Source organism: Empidonax traillii, unplaced genomic scaffold (genome assembly GCF_003031625.1).
Source record: "Empidonax traillii isolate 1590-97213 ecotype Southwest subspecies unplaced genomic scaffold, ASM303162v1 scaffold305:size1471525, whole genome shotgun sequence".
Classification (NCBI taxonomy): Eukaryota; Metazoa; Chordata; class Aves; order Passeriformes; family Tyrannidae; genus Empidonax; species Empidonax traillii.
Window position 1 is genome coordinate 1,358,288 of NW_020955498.1, and position 22,144 is coordinate 1,380,431.

Below are 22,144 nucleotides of genomic sequence, written 5' to 3' on the forward strand. Positions count from 1 at the left end.
ATTAAGAAAGTGACATGAGTTTTACAGCTGGTCAGCTTTCCCCTAGATCATCATTCCTCCACCCACAGCTTTTGTGTGGAGATCACATTCCTCCACCACATTAAAGCTTTTCCTCTGACATGAATAATACCTGTGAGGATGATTGTGAACTAGGGATGGAGGACTGCGGTGCTGAGAAGACATAAGGGAGGAAAAAGAGAGAACACAAGGAATGATAATACAAAACATCTTTGGGAAGACCCTGAACACCTATATATATGGCAAGTTTTAATTATATGCCATTTTGGATTCAAAGCCACTCAGAATATTCACAGAATAGCAATGTTTTTCCTTATGCTCTGAGAGAAGAGACCCAAATGCTTTTCACTTCTGCCTCACAACTAAAAAATTTAAGATACTAAACAGCTCAACACAATGAGCCTGAAAATGGCATTATCTTTCATGGATCAAGTCTCATGAACTATGTGTTTTGCAGCAAAATCCTGCAAAAAATCCTGCTGGGGCATTTTCATTTCCATGAGCACAGTCCTATTAAGTGAGGCAGATTCTGTTATGATTACTGTGACCTTGAATATTACATAACTACAGACTGGGAGAGATTTTATTTTTGAAAAAAATCTTCATGTAAAAAAAAAAAATTAGCTACTAATGGTCATGACAGAAGAGGGAAATTTGATCTAGTCACATTCTAGGCAACAGAGAAAGGAGAAAAATACTAAGATCAAATAAAGCCACAGTTTCATCAGATAAGATAGGCAAGGTAACTGTGAAAGAAATCATTTGACTACATCCCATAAACTGAGAATGTAAGAAACTTGGTGGTTTGCAGCCAGGTTTTACTGGACTCATTACCCCTGGCACTCTTGCAAGCTAACTCAGCAAAGCTGTCTCTCAGTCAAGGCTATGGGACATGCAGAAAACTTCCATTCCGAACACGCCCTGACATCTTGGCTTGGGAATCAAGACTTCAGTGAGGCTGCAACCCATCACCTTTTTTTCTAGCTGACCTCCAATGGTTTCTGGTCTCTCTGCTGGAATAACATGGCTGGTACTGACCCTGGAGTAAGGCACAAAACCAAGTCCTGCTTCTATCTGGTAGCTCCTGTTTCCCCTGGATTTTGCCTGCACAGGACAGGAGTTCCCCCAGGGTAGCTGAGCCTGCTGCACACTCCCTATCGTACTTCCCAGGTCTACTCTTGACCAGGTGGATTGTTGATGGTTTTTAGCAAAGAACTTCCAAGGCTCCAAAAATCTGCATGCTGTAGGTCATCTGCTGCATTTGGGCAGAAGGTCCTAACCCTTTTGTGGGTCTACTTGAAATATACCACAGTTCCTCTAGCAAGCTGTATCTGAGCACTCAACCTCTCTGAAGTCACCAAGCAGCAACCATGTTTCCCTAACATTTACTCAATTACAAAAGTAAAATTTTCTGTTTGATAGTAATGTTTAATAACTTCTGTTCTCCAAGCAAACAACATTACAGATGGGAAATTAAGCTTTAGTAAACTGCTTTATCTCAACCTGCAAGTCATTTTCCATCTTATTGTCTTCTCCCCTGTCCAGCTGGGAAGGGGAATCATAGAGCAGATTGGTGGACACCTGGCATCTGGCTAAGGTGAACCCACTATATCTCCCACTTCTTTTCTTTAACCATTAATGCAGTAAGTGGGCTGTGTGGCCACAAGCCCTTGCCTCCAACACATTAGCGTTTTGAACCTGCAGGCTATGTATATACATCTACCTACATATTTATGGGGTAAACACAAATATAATTGCGAAATTAACAGTCACGTGAGCCGTCAAAAACCCAAACATAATTCCCATGAAAGCAAAAGCACCATTTTACAAACAAGGGTGGATGGGTCACAGGCCACAAATCCTTTCTTTAGCTAGTGTACAGAGAAAAAGAGGCTTGAAACGTCCATCTTCCATCTTCAAAAACCCCCAAAACATCACCTTATAGGGCTTAAAGGATGCTCTGGGGCTGCTGGCAGTAGCAGGGAGCTTGGGTCACATTTTCAAGAGCATACTGTCTTCTGCTGGGTCCCATGAGAGATCAGAGACTTCAAAGATAATTTCACAAGGTATTGAAATACGTTGTAAAATCTGACTTGCTAAGCAGGACGTATCTCACCTAATTTTGGCTGTCAAATAATCTGCTAAAACTTCATACTGACAATCTAGGTTTCCCCTATCTAGAAGCTAACTAATACTCATCAGCTGTTAGGCTTTGCATGTGTCAATCTCTTTTAAGATTAAAAACCATCTTGGAAAATTAAATAAAAGCCTGACTAGATTGCACAACTGTTAGCAGGTCAACTTCTTTCAAAGGCTGCACTTCAAATTGTGTCAGATTCTACCTGCTTTTAATCTGGCCCATTGTCTACACAGCACTTTCTCTCAAGTTAACACATACTTGACAATTTTGTAGACTGCAGTTATATATTGACTTGTGTGAGAATAGGCTTTGCTGGGAACCATATTTTTAAGTAACCAGTATAATTCAGCATAATACTTTTTTTTTCAGTCCAGCGTTAACTTGAGTATTGGTACAAGTAGCAGCTCTCAAAAACTTGCAAAAAAAGAGTGGTATATTTTCTGTGGGAGTATAAAATAGATTGCCACTGTTATTCTAAAAAGTGCATTAGTTCCCCATGCAAGAGAAATAAAGTGCTTGTTAAGTACCCAATGTACAGTGACAGCCTAGTGAGATATCTTGTTTACATTCTGATAGCCCCATGAAATGAACTGAATTCCACAGTCACAAAAGGCCAAAGTTAGCATTTTCCTTAAAAAAAAAAAGAAATAAACTCAAGTCTGCCTCTGGAATAGATTGGCTGTAACTTTGAACCTTAAAGGAAATGAGAGAGAGAAAGAAAGGGCAAGGCACACATCATAAGGGGGGTGGGGAAAAGCTAATGGCACTGGGAATGGAAAAAGAGGGCATTAAAAGAATTTCCTACTCTAAACAATGTGCAAAGTTAAAAATACCTTCTCCTGAGATTATCCTCATCATAAATACCCACGACAGCTATTTATAGCTGTCTGGTAGCCTCCAAGGAAGATTTTTATTCCAACAAAGGAGCTATACACAAATGCAGAACTCGTTTAAAGAACTATTAAAATTAAAATAAACTGCTTTTGCATCAGCTAGCCTTATTGGTACCTGTTTCCAACTCAGTCTAAACATGGCTTTCCTGGATACTGATAATGGAGCTTTAAGCACTCAAGGAAGGGAAGAAAAAAACCCCTTGGTACATTTATCACAGGCCAAATACCTATGTTTATACAGGCCAACACCTAAGCATCAGGAAGGCAAGGTGCTGAGCTAAAATAGAGTGTGCAAGTTTCTCAGTTCCTGCTTGGTTGTCCAGGAGCTCTAACACACCAAGAGCCTGGAGCCAGGCTCCAGGAAGGAATTGTGTTAGGACCTCCCCACCATGGATAAAATCCTGCACCACTGGGAAACAACCTGGGGCAGAGTCACGTGCCAGCAACTCAATTCACGGGAGATGCTTCAAAAATTTACTCTTCTTTCTAGTCTGTTCTTCCATTTTTAAATCTTTTCACTAGATCAGACTAATTGGTTTGATCAATCCCAGTACTTGCCAGCATATATTCTTCCTGTTTTGGTTGCCTTCAGCTTTGAGCTAGGCATTCCATTGGAGGCTTCACTGAGATAACTCATGATACCATATTGCAAGTACTGCTGGTATGTTTCTTTTCAGGGCAGGCTAGACCTGTGATGAGTAGGGATAAGGGACCCCACCACCTGTACCTGATAAAATGCATGTGTCCCATTAGATGGGTCTAACAGGGTGACCAATAGCCCACCTTAACTCCCTGCCAGGAACTGAATCCTTCTGTTTATCTCCTGGTCTCAGGTAAGCATCTACATCTTGGAGTATAAAGGTAGGTAAGAGAGATCCTGCTTTGTCCCTTTTCCTATAAAGTTCGTCTTTCAGTGCAATCACTGTGTCTGGGTCATATTTGCTAATGACTCCACCCACATTTAATTGATGAGTTGTGACCACAGTTTGTGCTGTCTGTAATTGCCTAACTGTTATGTTCTGCCATTTCACTGTCAATCAGCTGTGCACATCCTGTGTTAATTAAGATTGTAAGAATTTCAGAGCAGAGGTCCTTCCCTTCACTCCATATATGTAAGCAAATTTTCAGCACAGTTCTGATCATAAAGTTCAACTAATGTATATTTTTCAGCTCAGCTTTGGTTTGGTTTCAGCTTGGCTCCTTCGATTCAAGTTAAGATTTGAATTAAAAAAAGACTTTTAAAAGTAATTATTTGGACTGAGTTGCAGTTCATTAAATGAATAACAGCTTAAACTAGTTTCAAGTTCATATTTAATTTAAATATTTGGTGCTGGTTTCCAATTTGTGGCTCCGAGTAGTACTGAAAAAACACTGAGTTGAAGTTTAATACAACGAGCAGCAAAAGTGGAGTTGCTACGCACAGTTTAGTTGGTGCTGAGGAGAGGAGCCAAGCAACAAAGCAATTTACATTGCAGCACGTTTCACATGATCAGCCCCCTATGCCCTCCTCCAGAAACACCACTTTGCCCTGCGTCCCAGCCCTCTCTGGACACCAGGTTCACAGCTCAGTCTACCACTTCAGAGAGTGTTCTCCATCTGGAGAAAACCAGAGCCACTCATTGACACCTTGAAGGAAATGTACAGCTTTCCCCCTCTCCCTCTCAGTTTCATTTGTGAAAGAGTTTGGGATAAACTTTCTCAGTTTTCATCACACTTTTTTATCTCCCCATCACCAAAAGCTTCTACCCATAAAGGTTTTCATGAAAAACAAGCATACAAGCATTTCATCCAGTTTTTGTAACGATGGAATCAATGTAAATTTTGCAGACAGAAGGAAGAGCAAACAGGCATCTTTGAGTACCTGAGTGATAAGACTGCATTTGCATGTAATTCTCAGTGGAAGCTGAGGAAGGTTTGTGCAGAAAAATAAGGTGGTTTGAGACATGGAATTTTAATGGTAGTCTAATCTATTGCCCTCAGTTTAGCAACGTAATGAGGAGCCTATAAAAGACACAAGTGTGACGGGCTGACATCCATATTTCAGTCATAGTATATGCTTTTAGACACAATAACAAGCATAGCTGAAAAGTACAGTACATTCTGTTCTACCAATGGCAACTCAACAGCATCATGTTCATCTGACTCTCATTTTTTCTGGTATCCAATATCATGGCTTTTGGAACAGGACAACAACTATTATCCCATCCTCTGCCCACTACTACCAATATATTTAATTGATAAATAATGGGGAATGAGGCTAGAGAGGAGGAAGTCTAGCAAATGGAGTTGAGCAACTTTTTTTTTTTTCTGCCTAGAAATCTTAATTTATTATCTGTTCCCAGCATTCACTCAACTGCCACATTCCCTTCTTCTGCCTAAACAAGATTGCAGGCAGTTCTATGTCTTTTGAGACTTGCAAGGTGAAGTAGCATTTGCCCTAGTTCATGAAAATGCAGCTTGCAAGCAAACTGCAGAGCAGGCTGTTGTGTAAGAAAGCTCACAGCTGTTCTCTGCCTTAGAGAGATATGAGGTCCCGTTGCTGAGACATGTCTTTCTATTCCCAGGTCTGCCACTGAGTGATTAAAGATGGAGCTTGAAGTAAAATATGTTATGACAGCCTAAACCTCTGATGATAAAGGCACATTCAAAAGAAACGGGGACATGGTTCTGGTTTAAGGAAAAAAAAAAACAGCAAAAAAAAAATTAATCTGATATAGCCATAGCTGCTATCCCTGGTGATGAATCCAGTGCACAAATGGCAGAAGAGTACCTTCAGTCAAAGGATCTGGTATTTCTCCTGCCCTATTTTCTGATTGCTTTACCAAAAAAATAAGCATTATGTTTGTTAGTTTTGGCCAGAACAAGTCTCCAGATGTCTTCCATGTCCTTCTCTCACACAGATGCTCCACAACATATTAAAATACCCTATCCATTGGCCTTTCAAGATGTGACTCTAAAGCTTGCACAAGCATTTAAAAGACTCTTCAGTCTGCTCTTAAACAAAAGCTATACCAGGTGAAATGTCCCAAAATCCAGTAGAAAGGGGCTACAAGGAGGTGCTGTTACTCCTCTACAGCTTCTGAAAGTGTTTATTGAATAAAGTAGAGTTGCTCCATAAAAACCCTGTATCCTTTGCAAATCATCTCATGCCATCTCAGTGTCAGCCACCCAACAGTCAATAACTCCAGCATTATCAGGCTGTCAACCTAATTATATCCTTCCTTGCCAGGGGGAATCATCAGCACATGAGCTGCAGTATCTTCCTACCAACACCCAAGAGTCAACAGTGAGTGGCAGAGGTAAGCAACGGCTCTGTATACAATTTTCCCCGCAGTAAAATATACAGAGTTCTTATTAAATGTAAGTAGGTGGGCAAATCTCCACGGAGTTTAAAATTTATAGAGGAGGAGTTCTGAAGTCTATAACTAAAGCTTCTTTTCATGGCTTCTCCTTCTAAAAATGCTCTGCACATTGGGCCTGGGTGATTTCAGCATCATTCTCCAAATTCTGCAGCTGCAGCTTGGAGAAGATATAATAAAAAAATAAGCAAGCAAAAAGCATTCATACATAGCCTTTGATAGGTTTTTGGCTGTTCTTCTGAGTCCCTCATCGCTCCCTACTAGCAAAGCTAAAGCAACAGCACTACCATGTTACAAGGATGATGAAGGGATTTACAATGAGTAAATAACTGACAAGTAAATAATTGACAAGATCTCTAGCGTTCTGAGTATGGGGATGTATAAAGCAGCTTACATTATGAGAGACTCTACAGTGCTAAAGAAAGGAGTTAAAGGAGTAAACACAGTAAAAATGGCATTACTATTCCCAACACAATGAATCACTTTCATCTACCTATCAAGCAATCTACTCTGGACAGATTTCTTTATGTTTATGCTTACATCCTTACTTCATCTAATTTAGTATTTAAGGTTTAAAGAGTCTAAATTCTAACTAGCAAAGAGGTTGTCCTATTAAAAAAAGTGTTCATTTTAAACCTGTAAAAGCTGACAGTTCGTATGATAATAGCTTATATTGGCAGAAGCATCTTCTGTATCAAAAGTGTTCTACAAACTATAGACACATATCTCTAGCAAAATGCAGTTACTGCTTGTGTAAAAAGTGGCAGCCTACAAAATCATTTACTCCAGTGGGGCAAGGAAATACTTTTGGCTACCAACACCCAGTGTTGCCCATTAAAATTCTTTACCTCTGAGTACTGAACAACAACATTTGCGATATGTAATCCTAAAAAAAAGCCAACATTCAGAATATTTTTATTAAAAACAATTGTCTTGAATACGAATGGTCCAATTCACAATGTATGAGGTAGCTGCCGGATGTCAATAGAAAATGAACACATGTTGTAAATTCAGTGCTTGGTAATAAAGAAAATGCACATGTTCCCCAAGTCTGCTGCTCTGTAGGTAGGACTAAAGGGCAACATTATGTCATTTCCCTTTGCGCAGGACTCCCTATTGACTTTTATAAAGAATTTGGCTTAAAAACTGATGACAGGGTACATACAGCCCAAATTGAAGGAGGAATAACCAATAAATAAATGAAGATGGGTTGGTGACAGAAAAGTAATTTTTAGTCACCAAGACAACTTACCAATATTTTTTTCCAGCAGTATAATGGGGACAGGACAGATGCTCTTTACCCTCAGTTATATCAATCCCTTAAAGCCAGAGCAATTACTAAATGTGTACAACCACTGACAACAGGATTCAGTCTGAATAGCTATGAAGGTATGACATAGCCTGTTAAATGGGTCCTCTGAGTTTAGCTGGCAGCCAACCCCTTCCTCCTAGATCTATCTTGTTTTAAAACATATTCATTAATAATTTCTTGAATTTCAGAGTTCTTCTATTATCTGCAAGCAGTGACAGGGGTTTAAAAGCTTTCATCAACTAAACTGCATGTTTTGTGATGTTTACTTCACTTCTGTGTATTTATGCCTTTATCTCCTCAAAGCAAGATACTATATCCAGCAAAAAACCATGCAGCCAACTGACTGGGAAGTCCCATTTCCTCCGAAGTCAGCATAACCACAAGCATGCAAGACCTATAATGATATCACAGTCAGTACATCAGGATCTCATTGTAAGTATGACGTGAGCATGATAGGTGAAATCAGGATGGAGCCAGCAAAACAACAGGGAAACAGATGAAGAAAGTTGGACTTTTAAGATGTGAGTCACCAAAACAACACATTCAAGCCCTTCTCTTTACTCAAAGTGTCAGAGCTGGTGACAAAGTTGAAGTCTTTCCTTATCATCATAGTTTAATAGCTACCATATTAGTAATTAGAATTTGGCTTAAAAAGCAATAATAGGGTACAGTCCAAGCTGAGGGACGAACAACAGTAAGGATGAGTTGGTGACAGAAAAGTCATTCTGGTCTCCAAGATGAAAAATTAGATTACAGTACACAAAATATTAGATTACAGGTCCATTTTATTTGCCTAAACATTTCTGGTTTACCTTGAAGATATATTATCTTCATTCAGTTTATATATATCCTGTACATATATTCAGGCCTGACAAAACATGATAATATTTTCATTACTTAGTAGGAGGTTTTCTCATATTAGTTTAACCACCAACATATTTCTTCCTGTTAGAATATTGGAATGACTTTACTATTCCTTGAAAAATTTTGGTGAGAAATAAGACCGTAACCCTGAAGCAACTTAAGCAATGCTCCAGTCTAAGATAACCACATGCTAATGAAAGAAAAGATTCTCTAGCTTTTACAAGAGAGAAGGGGAAGGTAGGTAGAATTAAACCTTTTCCTTACCAAACTCATCTTATGACATTCCAGCACAGACAAACCCTCCAGCTATCATAACTCATTGGCTTGAAAAGGTCATTAGGACTCTATCCCATTTTGTTGGGAGAATGAAAAGCCAAATTCGTAGCCATGACATGAAAATTTGCCCTTGGTGTTACTACAAGATGATCTGAACCCTGAAAACCTACAGAGGCATTTCTTAGGGGCATTGTTTATGAAATACCAGCCCAGCACATGCTCACACATTCTCTACGTGACAGTCACATCCTGCAGCCCCAGTGATCGCAGCAATAGCATCAGTACAAAATACACAGCACTTCAGGCTCTGCTTTTTCCCCCTCTTTCTATACTCCCCTACCCAACTATTTCTTTCTCCTTTTTAGAACAGCCTGAACACGTGGCACTAGCCATGTGATGCCTGCACTCAAAAAGTAAGCTTCTGTGGAAGCATTTTTTAATCCCTGTCACTGACCTTCAGAGGAATACCCCACTGTGCAAGCTGGACCATAAAAGGAATCCATGTGTTGCCAGTGTTTAGAAGAGCCATCTCCTTGTCTTTCCCAGCTATGGTGCTGCCTTATTAAGACACTGAAGTAGTAGCCACTGGAGAATCTTGGGAATGATCTGAGCAACAGTGCCCAAAAAAAGATTGCCATTTCGTACGTGCTGAATATGAACTTGAAAAAGCTGTGAGGACTGTTCAGCTTGGTGATTACAGGCTAGTAAAAGAAACCTACTCCAAAGAAACTACAGTCATGCTAATCCTGTGGAAAAACATGATTTTTTTCCTTTCTAAACAGTCATCATTTTCTACATGGGAAAAAGGGAAAAAACAGACTGAATGCTGAGGACTTCATCTTGAGGAATGGCATGATGTGACATACCAATGCAATGGTATAATCATCTCACAAGAGTGCACTTGGACAAAAAAATCATCTGTATATGGACCGTGAAAAGGGCTTTCCTCTCCAGTCTCTACTGTGCTCTGGTCCTCTGACAAGATGATAAGCACTAAGTATGAGGAGTGGTGGCAGCCTTTCATGGTGGGTGACTTTTGAACTGTAAGCATTTCTGTGAAAATCTGATTGCTAGGTTTTAATTAAAAGTTTTTGAATTCACATGAGGTTAAAAATAAATTTATGAGGTTTGTTGGATGGTTTTTTCTTCCCCCTCCCAAAAGATCCATTTCACTAAAAGCCATTTATACCATTTATCTTCTTTTCTCCGCTAAAAAAAACACAGAAGGAAAAAGTTTTATTCTTTATGTTAAGCAAGCATTCTGCTCTGGGACAACTTCAGCTCTGTATATTTCTCAACAGTGTATTATAACTCTGATTTTCAGAAATTACCAAGATTGTCACACAGAGTATCTGATTTTCTCCCTATCAGTATGAAACCAGCTTGCTCCTGTTAGCACTGTCTGCTTGTCAGAATTTTGCTCAACAAAAACATCCCCCCTCCCATCCCCAGCCCCAAAAGACATATTTCTAAGAGTTAAGCTGTCTTGTAAGAAACTGTACGTCTTGTGAACAAGTAACTGTAAATGTTTCCAATCATTTCTACAGTGCTATTCTCATTTTAAAAGTGATGTTGCTTAGATTTTTCTTTCTAGTCTCTCTCCCTATTCACCTTTGAAACGTAATAGCTGTAGTCACTGGCTGACTCTGAGGTGGCTTGCAGCAAGTCCCTGAACACTTTGTTTCTTGACATATGGTCAATAGCAGTTGGTGGATATGTGTAACATCTGATTCACCTATCTAATGCCAGCCTTCCCCTGATCTGTACCTGACCTCATACAACATGTAATGTTAAGGCATTGGAGGTAGACCAATGTCTGAGCTTCCCTGTCTATTATCACGTATGCCTCCCATCCTTCCAAAGAGCCAAGTTAACAGCAGAAACAAGAGCAGCCATACAAAGAGGCAGGATTTGCATGGAAGGTGAGAATCAGCAGAGATTACTCATCAAGGAGTCCAGCACCAAGTCACCTCATCACAGTTACAGAGCCCTTGTCTCTGCACAGAAGTAGCAAAAGTTTACCTCAAACCTGGTTTGAAACCAAGTGCAGTAAATCAGTGTAAACCTCCCAGCGTAAATCACAGAATAGTTAGGGCTGAACGGGACCCCTGGAGATCATCTAGTCCAACCTCCAGCATGACTGGTCTTACCCTCCTGTGTTGTTTCACAATAACACTTCTCTTGCAAGAGGCTCGGCTGACAAGTCGAGTCACCATAATTTGGTTACTTCCCACTGTGTTCATTTAATTGACTTAAAAATTTGCCATCATACGCATCAGGTTTAAGTCATAAAAAGAGGGCTCACAAAGAATGGAGCACTTGCTCAAGTGAATCAGTTTATATACCAAGATGTTGTCTCAAGCTGGCAGAAGAGGTAAGTAGTATTACGGAGAAGTAACTCTACCAAACTTTTGAAGAAGCCCTGATTTTGAGTACTAATTTTCAGCACTTCTCTTACAGTCTCAGGACAAGAACACAGTCTGCCTAGAAGATAACCTTTATTAGCAACCTGCTGCTGGTTTAAAAAATGTTGGCATCAAAAATGGGTCACGAGCTGCCTTAAAGGAAACTGAGGTATGTTTTCATCAAATGACAGAGAAAAAACCAAAAGACAGTCACAACTTGCTGTTAAGTTGTAGCCTTCCCTTGATTTTCTCTGTCAGCATGACAAACTTGCTGGCCTTTTATTCAACAGACTATCCAGTAAAGACTATTAATAAGCAGGTTTATTTGGACCAATCAACAGGTTTTCATGTAAATAGGAGAAAAACATGTATTTATATTTCCTTAATGTCAACCAAGATGAAGCTAACCTTTAACTGTCCCATACACTAACCCCTGGTCTATACTTTCCGATAAGTGAAAACAAAAGCATTCAGCTTACTTTCCACTTCCCGTCACCCTTGCTGCCCCCCAGGAAGAGAAGGGCTCAGCTGCAACACTGACACAAATACTGCTCCTTCTAATCTGTAGCTGTATCACTTTTGTTAGCCTGACCCCTCTGGTCAGGCTGCAGGCCAGCATTCCCAGAGACTGTGCTGTCATTAGACTTCTTTTCTAAGGAGTAGTTGCCCACTGACCTTATTTCTGGCCAGGAATATTTCTTGAGCTGCACGCTGATGAATTAAGTTGCCCAAGAAGCACAGTCACCTGACTTTATTCTATGAAAGAGAAAGACCTTGATCACATAAGAACAATCTGCTGGCAAGAGGGATTTTCCTTGTTTAGCATGAGCTGATAAGTAGGTTATGATGAGAGAAATAAAGCTGCTGATAAATTTATCTTCAGTAATTAAAAACTAATTTAAGGGCACAAAGCCAAAAATGTAGATGCTAATCAACCAAATGAGATGCTTCTGCAAGTTGAAATCTCTTTGGAGTTTCATTTGCAAATCACATTTTCCCACCACAATTCTGTCAACTGAGCTGTAAAAGGATGACTTTACCCAGGCTGCCAGCAATTTGATAATGTTTTCATACGTTGCTTATTTGTGTGTAAAACTTGTTAGCGTCTGATTTTATTTAATATATTACCCCTGCAAAACAATTGGCCTAAGTTTTTTAAAGGGAAATCTAATATTCCGATTATCTGGTTTAATTTCAGATATTAGATCATAAAGAGGTTAATAAAATGCAAACTCATACTGAGAAGCAGATGTTCCTAGGAACACACTTGGCTAAATTTATTCTCATGTCACTCCTTAGAGAGTCTTACAGATGGGCAGTAACTTCAATCTCTATCATGCCTAACAGCTTCTACCACTCTGAGCACAGAATGCCCAGAAGAACTAAGCAACAAGTGCAACAATGCTTTTGTTCCCTAAGAAGGAGGCATTGCAACCTAACAACTAAGGGATCATATCCATCCAAGTCTGGAAAGCTGTGGGTTTAGAGGCTGTTTCTAGTTACTCTCTTCTGTGCAGAGCAAAAGAGCAAATGAAACACTGACAATCACAATGTTGTGTCACCACATATGCAGAGCAGCTCGCTGGGCTCAGGACCACCAGTCCAAGTCTGTCCCCAGATGCTCTACTCATAAGTAGCTGCTCAGCCTCTGGGGCCAGGGTGTGGGTAGTGTGGCAGGAGGGCAACGCAGGGCAACCCTGTTCACTTTGCTCCCACCTTCCCTCTCAAGCAGCAGCAAGGAGGGCTGTACTAGCAATCAACCTGCATGTCAAAGGCTGTGAGAAGTAACCAGCTGAGCAGCATTTTATGGCTTTCTGCCCCAAAAAACCCTGTATGGCCTATCTCAGTGGGCAGGCTGAACAATCAGGGTATATGTCATCAGCCACTTGCAACATGCATATGCAGCCAATAGAATATATTATGACAGATAAATATATCAAATGTACTTACCTGGAAAAAAGTTTTAAAACTTTTTTTAAGAAGAGGTATTCAACCATCAGCTTCTTTCATATGGGAACAATGCGGTATTCATTTTGCTTTTTTTAAAACTAAATAAAATTTGTTGCAGAGCATCACTATTAAAAATAAGGCCTTATTTAATCAAAAGAAGGGTTAATGTAGAATTTTCAGCAAAGTCATTTGCAAGCATATGGATTTATGTGATACAGTAGACACAACTTTATGGCCTGAGAATGCTTCTTTATACAATGAATTAAATTAACCCTGCCTCTTTTGCTAACTGGATATCAGGCATGTGGGAAATGACTAAGCAGCTGAGAGCTTAATAATATACTTTCTATCTAAGGAGAAATACAGATCAGCTGGGTTTATTTAGGAAGAGAGACTGGGTTAGGCACCTAATAAGACTTAGAAATAGCTCAGGGAGGTTTTCCTGACAACTGATACTGGCTGTCCAGATCAATGAAGATGAGAGACTGCTCTGCCTAAGAAAGACTCTGACAAAAGTAGACCAGGGATGAAGAACAGAACCTCTTTTATTGTGGGTCAGTTTAGAACAGTGTCTTTGGTCTCTGCTTTATGGAGTTTACTGAGCATAACCTACATGTAGGGCTGAAGTACTCCTTACCAGGGAACAGAAAATGCTTCTGGGAATCTGAGGTGTTGTGTCTGCCTCCAAGGGACATACATAGCTATAGTCACAGACCTGACATTGCTCTGCTGTGGCTGATACGGGAAGTCTGAAGGCTCTTTGCCTTCACAGCTTTAGGCCAATGTTCAGCTAATGCAGCTTTTTTTGCATTTCAGGTATCTGAAGCCTCTTGAATGAACAAATTCAGAGGACACATATGATTCACGCTGTTTGAAGGTGCAGTGACAGATAGACAGTGCTGCAAGAGCACTGCAAACTACTCTACCATAATAGACTGCATACTGCCAGTCTGCATATAAGATACTAAAGAAATGTTATTTTTTTCCACAAAACATGGCAGGAAAGCCACTGACACTTATTTGTACTGAATCAGCTACATTTCTTCAGCCTCATGATTTTCTTTGTGCAATGCTTATGTTTTGGTCTAATTCTGAAAATCACGGTAAAATATCACATTGTACTACTCCTCACATGGTGCTCTTTTAAAGAGGCATACTAAAATAATGAGCACCAAAAGCTGTGTCTCTATGCCCATATTTATTAGGCATTTAAATAAGATCCAGTTCATGAAGGACTTCAATCTAGTTAAAGCTCATAAATATACAGTAGGAAAAAAATGGGCAGACTTCCCTTTGGTCATAGGTGGGTTACCTGGTTATAGGATTGGATTTCTCTTTTCACCCAGGAATTTCCAAAATTCCTTGATGTTTCCGAAGCCCACCTGCCTGTCACTCTGCTGAATGGGATTAAAGATGGAGCATTGTGCTAGCTTTCTGGGTGCTAGATTTGGGCCGTCCTCCTAAAAGCTTGGCTGGTACAGTACATGTAGTACACAGATTACAGAATGATCTTGACATATACATGGATTACTATATGAAATACTAAGGACTTGATTTTGTTGTCTGCTTGTGAATTGTGGTTAGTTTAACTCAGTGAAGTTCACACTCTGCATGTCTTATTTGGAAGAACAAAGCTTCTTTTATAAAACATTTATTCACAACGATGTTCAAGAAAATATAATCTAAAAAAACCCACACAATAGCTGAAAAATTTTGCTGTAAATTCTACTGAGCTTTGCATATGTTTGGTTATTTCCTCCAGGGCATCTGAAACGCTATAATGGCAAAGACTTGGGTAGTATCCACTCTCACTTGAGAATGACTGCAGTAGAGCACGCTTTAATGAGCCACTGGGTCAAGCTTTTCTCTCTGGGTTAAGAATGAGCTCCAAGAACTGCGCAACAGCAGTGCAATGTGAAGGGCCAAACCCATCTCAACAATCCAAATACGTTCTGTCAGTCCTGGAGTTCAAGGCAGCTGTGGAGACAGGTTAATAACTGAAGCACTTCAATTTGTTCTCAACTCTCACGCATTTCTAATTCTATTTATTCATTGTCTTAATATTTAACTCTTGGGCAGACAATGTCATGTCTCATCTCCACCAGAAGGTGAAGAATTTACAGAAAGACAAAGACAAACTCTCAAAGTATTTGCAACTTCGTGATATATGAAGTTTGTGGAGAGATAAAGCCATTGTAGTTTCTGTTCTAGTAGCAAAAGAGGCTTGGAATAGACAAGGGCACAGCCCTCAAGAGGACAGCAACTCAACTTTTGGGGAAGCAAAGTTGTGCAATAAAACGTGAACACTGGGAAATGACATGGTACATGTATGCAGCCAGATTCTCTGATGTTTAAACATGCACTCATTGAAAACTTGTATTAAGATCATATTCTCCTTTCCTTGTACACAAGCCTAAATTGAAGCACAATTGAAGCACTCTGAACACTCTTCAATAAAAATATAGTCAGGCATTTGGGAACAAGAAATCCTAGTCTTTCACGAAAAAAGAAAAATGGAAAGGAACCATTTATGTTCATTCCTAAACTCTCAACACTGTTTCACATTTATATGTGAAATAATGTACACCCCATACTAGGGATAACGTCATTGCAGGAATGAGAAGCATCTTCAAAAGTTATTTGTGGTCATTCAGTGTTGATTTAACATGGATACACACTCACCCTCACCATCCTGGACAGGCAAAGGAAATTGTTTACTTTCTGTGGATGGCAAGGATGACACTTCCTGGATTTCCAGAATCATTAAGATGCTGTGGAAGCAAATATGTCCTGTCTTACCTCTCCAGAAGACAAGAAACATGCTTCTCATTGTCCTGCAAAGATGTACCCTGACGGATTTACCTTGTTAACTTGGTGAATCAGTCCTTTGTATGTTTTCCTGAGCTACACTAGACTCAACAGGAACAGTAAGATGATAAATGTCTTTCTGGTTCTGTACATGCCTTCACGGATCTGGACTGAAATTCACTTGACTCCTTTTTCAGTCATACTAAGATAAGTTTTGGAAGTAACCATGTGTCCTTTTTTTAACCAAAGTTGCATTAAGTTACCACTCCAGGAGACTTTAGGCCTGCTGCAGGCTCCTGACCTGCAAGCTTGGTTATTCCCATGAGCATTCCCAAACCCACATCCACGACAATGATGAACCACAATGCCTTATAAAACTGTGTAAGTGAGAGACTGGAAGGAGTTTGCGATTGAGCTGATGGATCCTTTCTCTTTATTATTTTTTTTTTAAAGAATCTTTAACTACTGCCTTTAATAATTTACGAGGAACCATACAGCTTTAATGGCAGTGTTTTTCTGTATGTCCTACTCACATACCCCTTTTTAGGGTATATCTAATAATATCTGATTGGTCTGCAAAAAGATGAGCCCTTTAGTCAGGACAGCTTTGGCCCCTGTCAGGACATTTTGCAGGGTGCATTTAGAGAGTCTTTTCAGTGATTTGTGATTTGATGTGATATATCCCTTTCTCTTTGCCCTATTTTTACAACAGGATGACCTACACTTCTCCTTCCCCATGAAATGACTTGCAGTCCATTAGGGAAAAACATTACACAGGGCAAAGCTGTGGTTCAGATTCCAAGTTAAGCTTCACCTAAATGGAGACCAGCCTGACAATGACCTTCCTGAAGTCTTTGATAGTATGTCATGATAGTATGACAGTGAAGTAAATTGGATCAGTTTCCCAGAATCATAGAATCATAGAATCATAGAATAGATTGGGTTGGAAAAGACCTCCAAGATCATCAAGTCCAACCCCTGATCCAACTCCTATTACTATAGCATGGCACTAAGGGCCACATCCAATCTCCTAATACAATTGGAAAAACAAAAACAAAACACAACCAAAAAACCCCAAAACAAAACAAAACAAACAAAAAAAGAAAAAAAAAAAAAGAAAAAAGAAAAACCAAAACCACCACCAACCAACCAAAACAAAACAAACAAACAAAACCACCACACAAACACAAGGAGAGGTGAAAATACAATGGCAAGTCATCCAGTTGTAAAATTGAGGCTTAAGTGCTAAATAAATCAACCTGAGAACTATTCTTTAGAGAGCTGAAGGGGCCAATTTTTTCTCTCAGTTATGCTGAAGCCAAGGAAGTAGGTCTATTGCCACTTCAAGAAGTATTTCACCTCAGTTTTTCACTGCAGCTGCATGCAACTGTGGCAGACCAAAGTGCATCAGCAAGATACTCAGAAAGCACCACTCCTCCAGACACACACACACTGTACCCAGCCCCAGGCTAAATTCTTCCAGTGTCAGTTACAACATCAACATGACAAAACTCAATGGTTTTTTTCAAGAGAACATATTTTACTGCCTAGGAAGAGGCACTAAGCAGCAGGTGGTATTCGTTTTTTCCCTTGTTGAAAGTCAATCCCCTGTGCTTCAATTACATATGGGATTTTTCCTGTCGCTTAAGTGCAACCCATTTCTGTAACAACCCTGACACTCCAGCACAGTATGTACCCTGTGGCTGGGAAGGTAAAGCATTTATCCAGCTCCTTCAAGGCTGCCACTGAGACTGCCTCATAAATCAGCTGGTTGGAATAACTCAGGTAGGGCTTAATCCAAAGCCCACTGAAGTTGGTGGAAAGCTTTACATTGATTTCAGCCAGCTCTGGACTGGCACCTCAGAGCTTTATACAACCATCATCCCAGGCAAAGGACTCCCTCTGTCTCTGAGGAGCAGGACAAAGCCTTGTCTTTGCCACAGAGCAGTTAAAGACATAGCACATCCCAGCACCCAAACGACTAGTAGGGTCCTTTTTTCCCTGACCTCACACCTGATCAGTACAGACTAGAAGCAAAATGCCAGGAGACTGGCACAGTTAACACTGCCATACTTTGTCCAGGGTTTCCCAGTCTATGCCTGAAAAGCCTCGTTCTCCCATGAGGTACAAGAGCTGCTGGGTCTCCGCCAGCTTCAGCACGTGCAATAAATCTGACAGCCTGGGAGAAAGCTGGACAAAGTCCCATACGTCTGCTGTTGGACACATGTCCCCTAGACAGGTCTGCAGTGCAGCTACAAATATGTTAACAGGCCTCCAGAGATCCAGACAACTATAAACAGTGAAAAAAATCTGGCTGGACAGAATTTCTGGGTGGGCACAATGAGCCTTTGTGGGGAATCCAGAATGTGTGGGATACCTAGAAAAGGTAAGATATTAAAATGCCAAAAAAACACTTGCTGAGTTGGTGTCAATTTGTATCTGAGTTGCCACAATATCAACTACTAGCCACAGCACATACCAAGAGCAAAATGCAATGTTGATCTTCAAAAGACAAAACTGGCCTCTTTACAGGCTCAACCATACATGCATTCCATGTACTTTCATTCCAGCAAACGGCAAAATGTGTCACTGCGACTGGCTGAGCTACAAATACTGTTTGATATGATATGATATGATATGCTTGCATTTCAGGGTTTACTGTTCTATTTGAAGAAGTCTAAGCAGTGTCTGGGACACCTAGCAAACATGTTACAGGCTACATAATCATCCATCTGTCCATCTTTCAATGGAAATGCTTACAACCAGTGGTGTTTTCCCCATAGTCAGGCTACAGCCCAATCATGGAAGGGTGCAGGGAAATGCCCTGTACCCAAGCAGCAGGTGCCAGCGCTCAGAGCTGACAGAGTATTTTCAGCCTCCACACTGCACCTTAGGACTTCACAATTCACTGCATAAAATGCTTGAAACTGTTCAGAGGAGAGTCTGCTGTAGCTCATGACACGTATGGGAACGTGTTCTAGTAATATTTTAAAGGTAAATATGATTCCCCAAATCCCTAAAAATCTAAATTCATCAAAACCAATCCAGCATCACATATTTGTTTGTTAATAACTGCCCCAATGCTGCTGCCTTTCACTAGTCGTGAGCAGCGCAACGCAATGGAAGCAGCTCAGCTCCTCCTCCACGTTAGCCATGTTAGCAGATTTCAGGATGTCCTGGCTCCCAGTGTCACATCTGAATTTGAGAATCAGGCTCTGTTATTGTTAAGGCAAACAAAAAATAAAAACCCCAGACTAAATTATTTTAAAGATCTCAAGGTTTTTAAAGGAGTCTAGCGACTTTAAAGGAGACTGACTTGTCGTACTTGAATGCTTGAAGTTGGCAGCAGTGGAGGGAGTACAGCAAGACTTAGCATACAGCAATTTATTGTTAAAAGGCTTCAAATGTGTGGGAAAGGCCATGGAGCGCATCTGCAGCGATTTTGGAGAAATCAGGGACACAGGCCTAAGCTCGTCTCTTCTGGTCAGGCTGCCATAGGGCTCCCCTCCTCCACGAAGACTACCACACTAAATCCCAATAAAGCCACCCTAGACATGGCTAAAACACTTTCCAAAAGCAAGGGTGGGATATATACCCGAAGCCCTGGATTTAAGCTTCAACAGTGGCAAAGGCAGAATCCTTACCCCAAGCTTCCTGCTGCCTTCACGAGCCAGCCATGGCTGATGCTCAGGCCACCCCACAGCCTCTGCACACTCACATTAGAGCTTGGAGGTCTTCAAAGGGAAGTCAAGTGACACTTTTCTGTAGCAGAAAGCACCCTCCAAACTACACTCCCCAGCATCCTCCACAGGCCACCCAGGCTCTCTATTCACAAAAAAAAAAAGCCTAAAATTTGAGCCTTTCCTTAAACAAATTTTCTTAAAGCAGAAGTGTACTGCAAGTATATAAGCATCATGTGCTATACCATACACAAGTATGGGCTCTGCAGTCCCTCTCATGCTGCCCAATACACACACACAGCCCCAGACCCAGGGGAAATTTTCTGGCAGTTTAGTGCATAGCACATTTGCTCCTCTGCCTTTCAGGGATGGCAATGGCTGCACTGTGCAAAGGGAGGCTGCTGCCTCATTTCCCTTTGGCCACCACACTTCACATGAGTTTATTTATCTGCCCGCAATGCTGCTGCTTTCCAGAGCTCATGGGTTCAGTGTACAGCCTCACAAGAGCTCACACACCCAGTTTTGCATGGCAACGCTTTCTTTATGAAGAAAGGTAGCCATTGTGTCTAGTCTACCTGGGATTCACTCCTGCCCGCCAAATATCATCAATTTCCATTAGACAGTTGCTGATGTAGCAGGACCTTACTAAAAAGTCCAAAGCAGGCATACAAAGTATACTGCATTCTGCTGGCTTTCATTTAAAACTGCTCTGAAAAATGAAATTTTTTTTTCTATAGCATTCAGAATCCAAAACGCCAGGGTTTTGTCAGATCATGGGAAAGGACAAAAATGAAAATGAAGTCCATATTCAGAATTGAGTACAAAAATGGGAACAAAATGTGTTTAAACCTAGCTTTTATTTCTTTAAATCAGCACACCATTAATAAACTAAATCAAATCTTTATATCACTGAAGACATTACAAAAATAAGTGGAGCCTGACTTTCTCCCTGCATACACCAGTGGAAATCCCACAAAACCAAAGAAAACTATACAAGTGTAAAACAGGTTAGTTAATGAAATGTCATTCCCAGTATTTTCATGGTGTTTCTTTCATAAATTGACAACATCATACCCACATCAAGTTCTGCTTTCATTTTCACCAAAATAAATCTGTAATAACTAGTAGAAAATGCTGTCCTTGTTGTCCACATAAAGTGACTATAAATGAATAAAAAGTGACAGGCAGTCCAAACACAGCAGCAATGGTATAGTAATGGCAGACAATTCACAGATATGCTATACTGCACATACCAAGTTTATCTCAGCTTTCAATCATATCTTATAACTTTAGCTCTAATATACATATTATCAAACATCTATAAATATCTGACAAGCACAATCTCTCCTGCACAACACCCATATAGCATCTGAGCATGAGCTTTTCTATCAAGGATTTCACGCACCCATATTCCACCTCTGATGTTTCCATTTCTCCATATAACAAAACAAGTAGAAGCCAGGACATTTACAACAGCCTATACGAATTAGACACTAGATACCCCTCATCTCTCCCACAATATTAACTAAAGCTCTTTTATGGCACATATCATTAGCACAAGGACTCTTTGGTTAGCTATAGCATACTTTGGAATTGGAGACAGAAATTCTCAAAGCCATTGCTAATCAAAGGCAACCCACCAGCACCATTTTCCGTACGTAGTAGCTCACCTCTCTGCTTCAAGGCGCATTTCCTCACGCTTTTGCCTCCTGAGTTCTCTGCGGCGTTCAAAGTCATCCATGGTGGGTGTTTAAGTGTTTCAAGCTCTGAGAAGATCCAAATCTAAAAGGGAGAGGATCACTTAGATGAGAGAGAAAACACAATGGATGTGTTTAAACAACTGAGTCCATTTAGTTTTGTTTTGCTGTCTTAACTTTGCTGTAACTATTTTCTTTTTCCATCAAAAAATTTAACTTCCTCAGCATTGCTGAGATAAACAAGATTAATGAAATATCTTGTAGGATAAACATAGCCCGTGCCTGCGTTTAGTTTCCTAGTTAAATTAAATCAACATGCTTTAAGTAAGGACTGTATACATCTGCTAGCCGCAGACTAGCTGTTTGTAACGTCACAAGTCTTTTCCACAAAAAAAAAGCAACAATTCAGCAGTATTTTAACTTTAAGTTTCAAGTTTTTCACGAGAGCAGTAAAAACACTGCAAAGATAGTCCCTTTTTTCTTTGGTTTCACAGATAATTAAAAGTTTTGCAAAAGTGAGCTCTTGTCTGTCCGTTCCCACTCCCCCTTCACAAAAAAGGAAAAAAAAAAAAAGAAAAGAGGAGAAAATGAGAAAAGAGAGGAAAGAAAAGTAAAAGAGAAAAAAAGTAGGGGGAAAAAAGAGAATGAAAACAGAAAGAAGAAAAATAAGCCACCACATTTAAATATCACACAACAGAAGCCAAACTATATGCAAAACCCACTTAAAAAAAAAAAAAAAAAA

At 40.2% G+C, this 22,144-nt stretch overlaps 1 protein-coding gene across 8 annotated transcripts in view; it reads right to left on the reverse strand.

Annotated features, from left to right (window-relative positions):
- CALD1 (caldesmon 1) overlaps positions 1–22,144 on the reverse strand; it is a 169,754-nt gene that overhangs the window by 83,849 nt on the left and 63,761 nt on the right. For 3 of the 8 annotated variants that reach the window (XM_027890977.1, XM_027890976.1, XM_027890978.1), the window contains exon 2: positions 21,376–21,487. In XM_027890977.1, the coding sequence (XP_027746778.1) occupies positions 21,376–21,446 (71 nt within the window). In that variant the 5' untranslated portion in view covers positions 21,447–21,487. Of the gene's footprint in view, positions 1–21,375; positions 21,816–22,144 lie in introns of those variants that run through there. The other 5 variants (XM_027890981.1, XM_027890979.1, XM_027890975.1 and 2 more) reach the window with 3 other exon arrangements.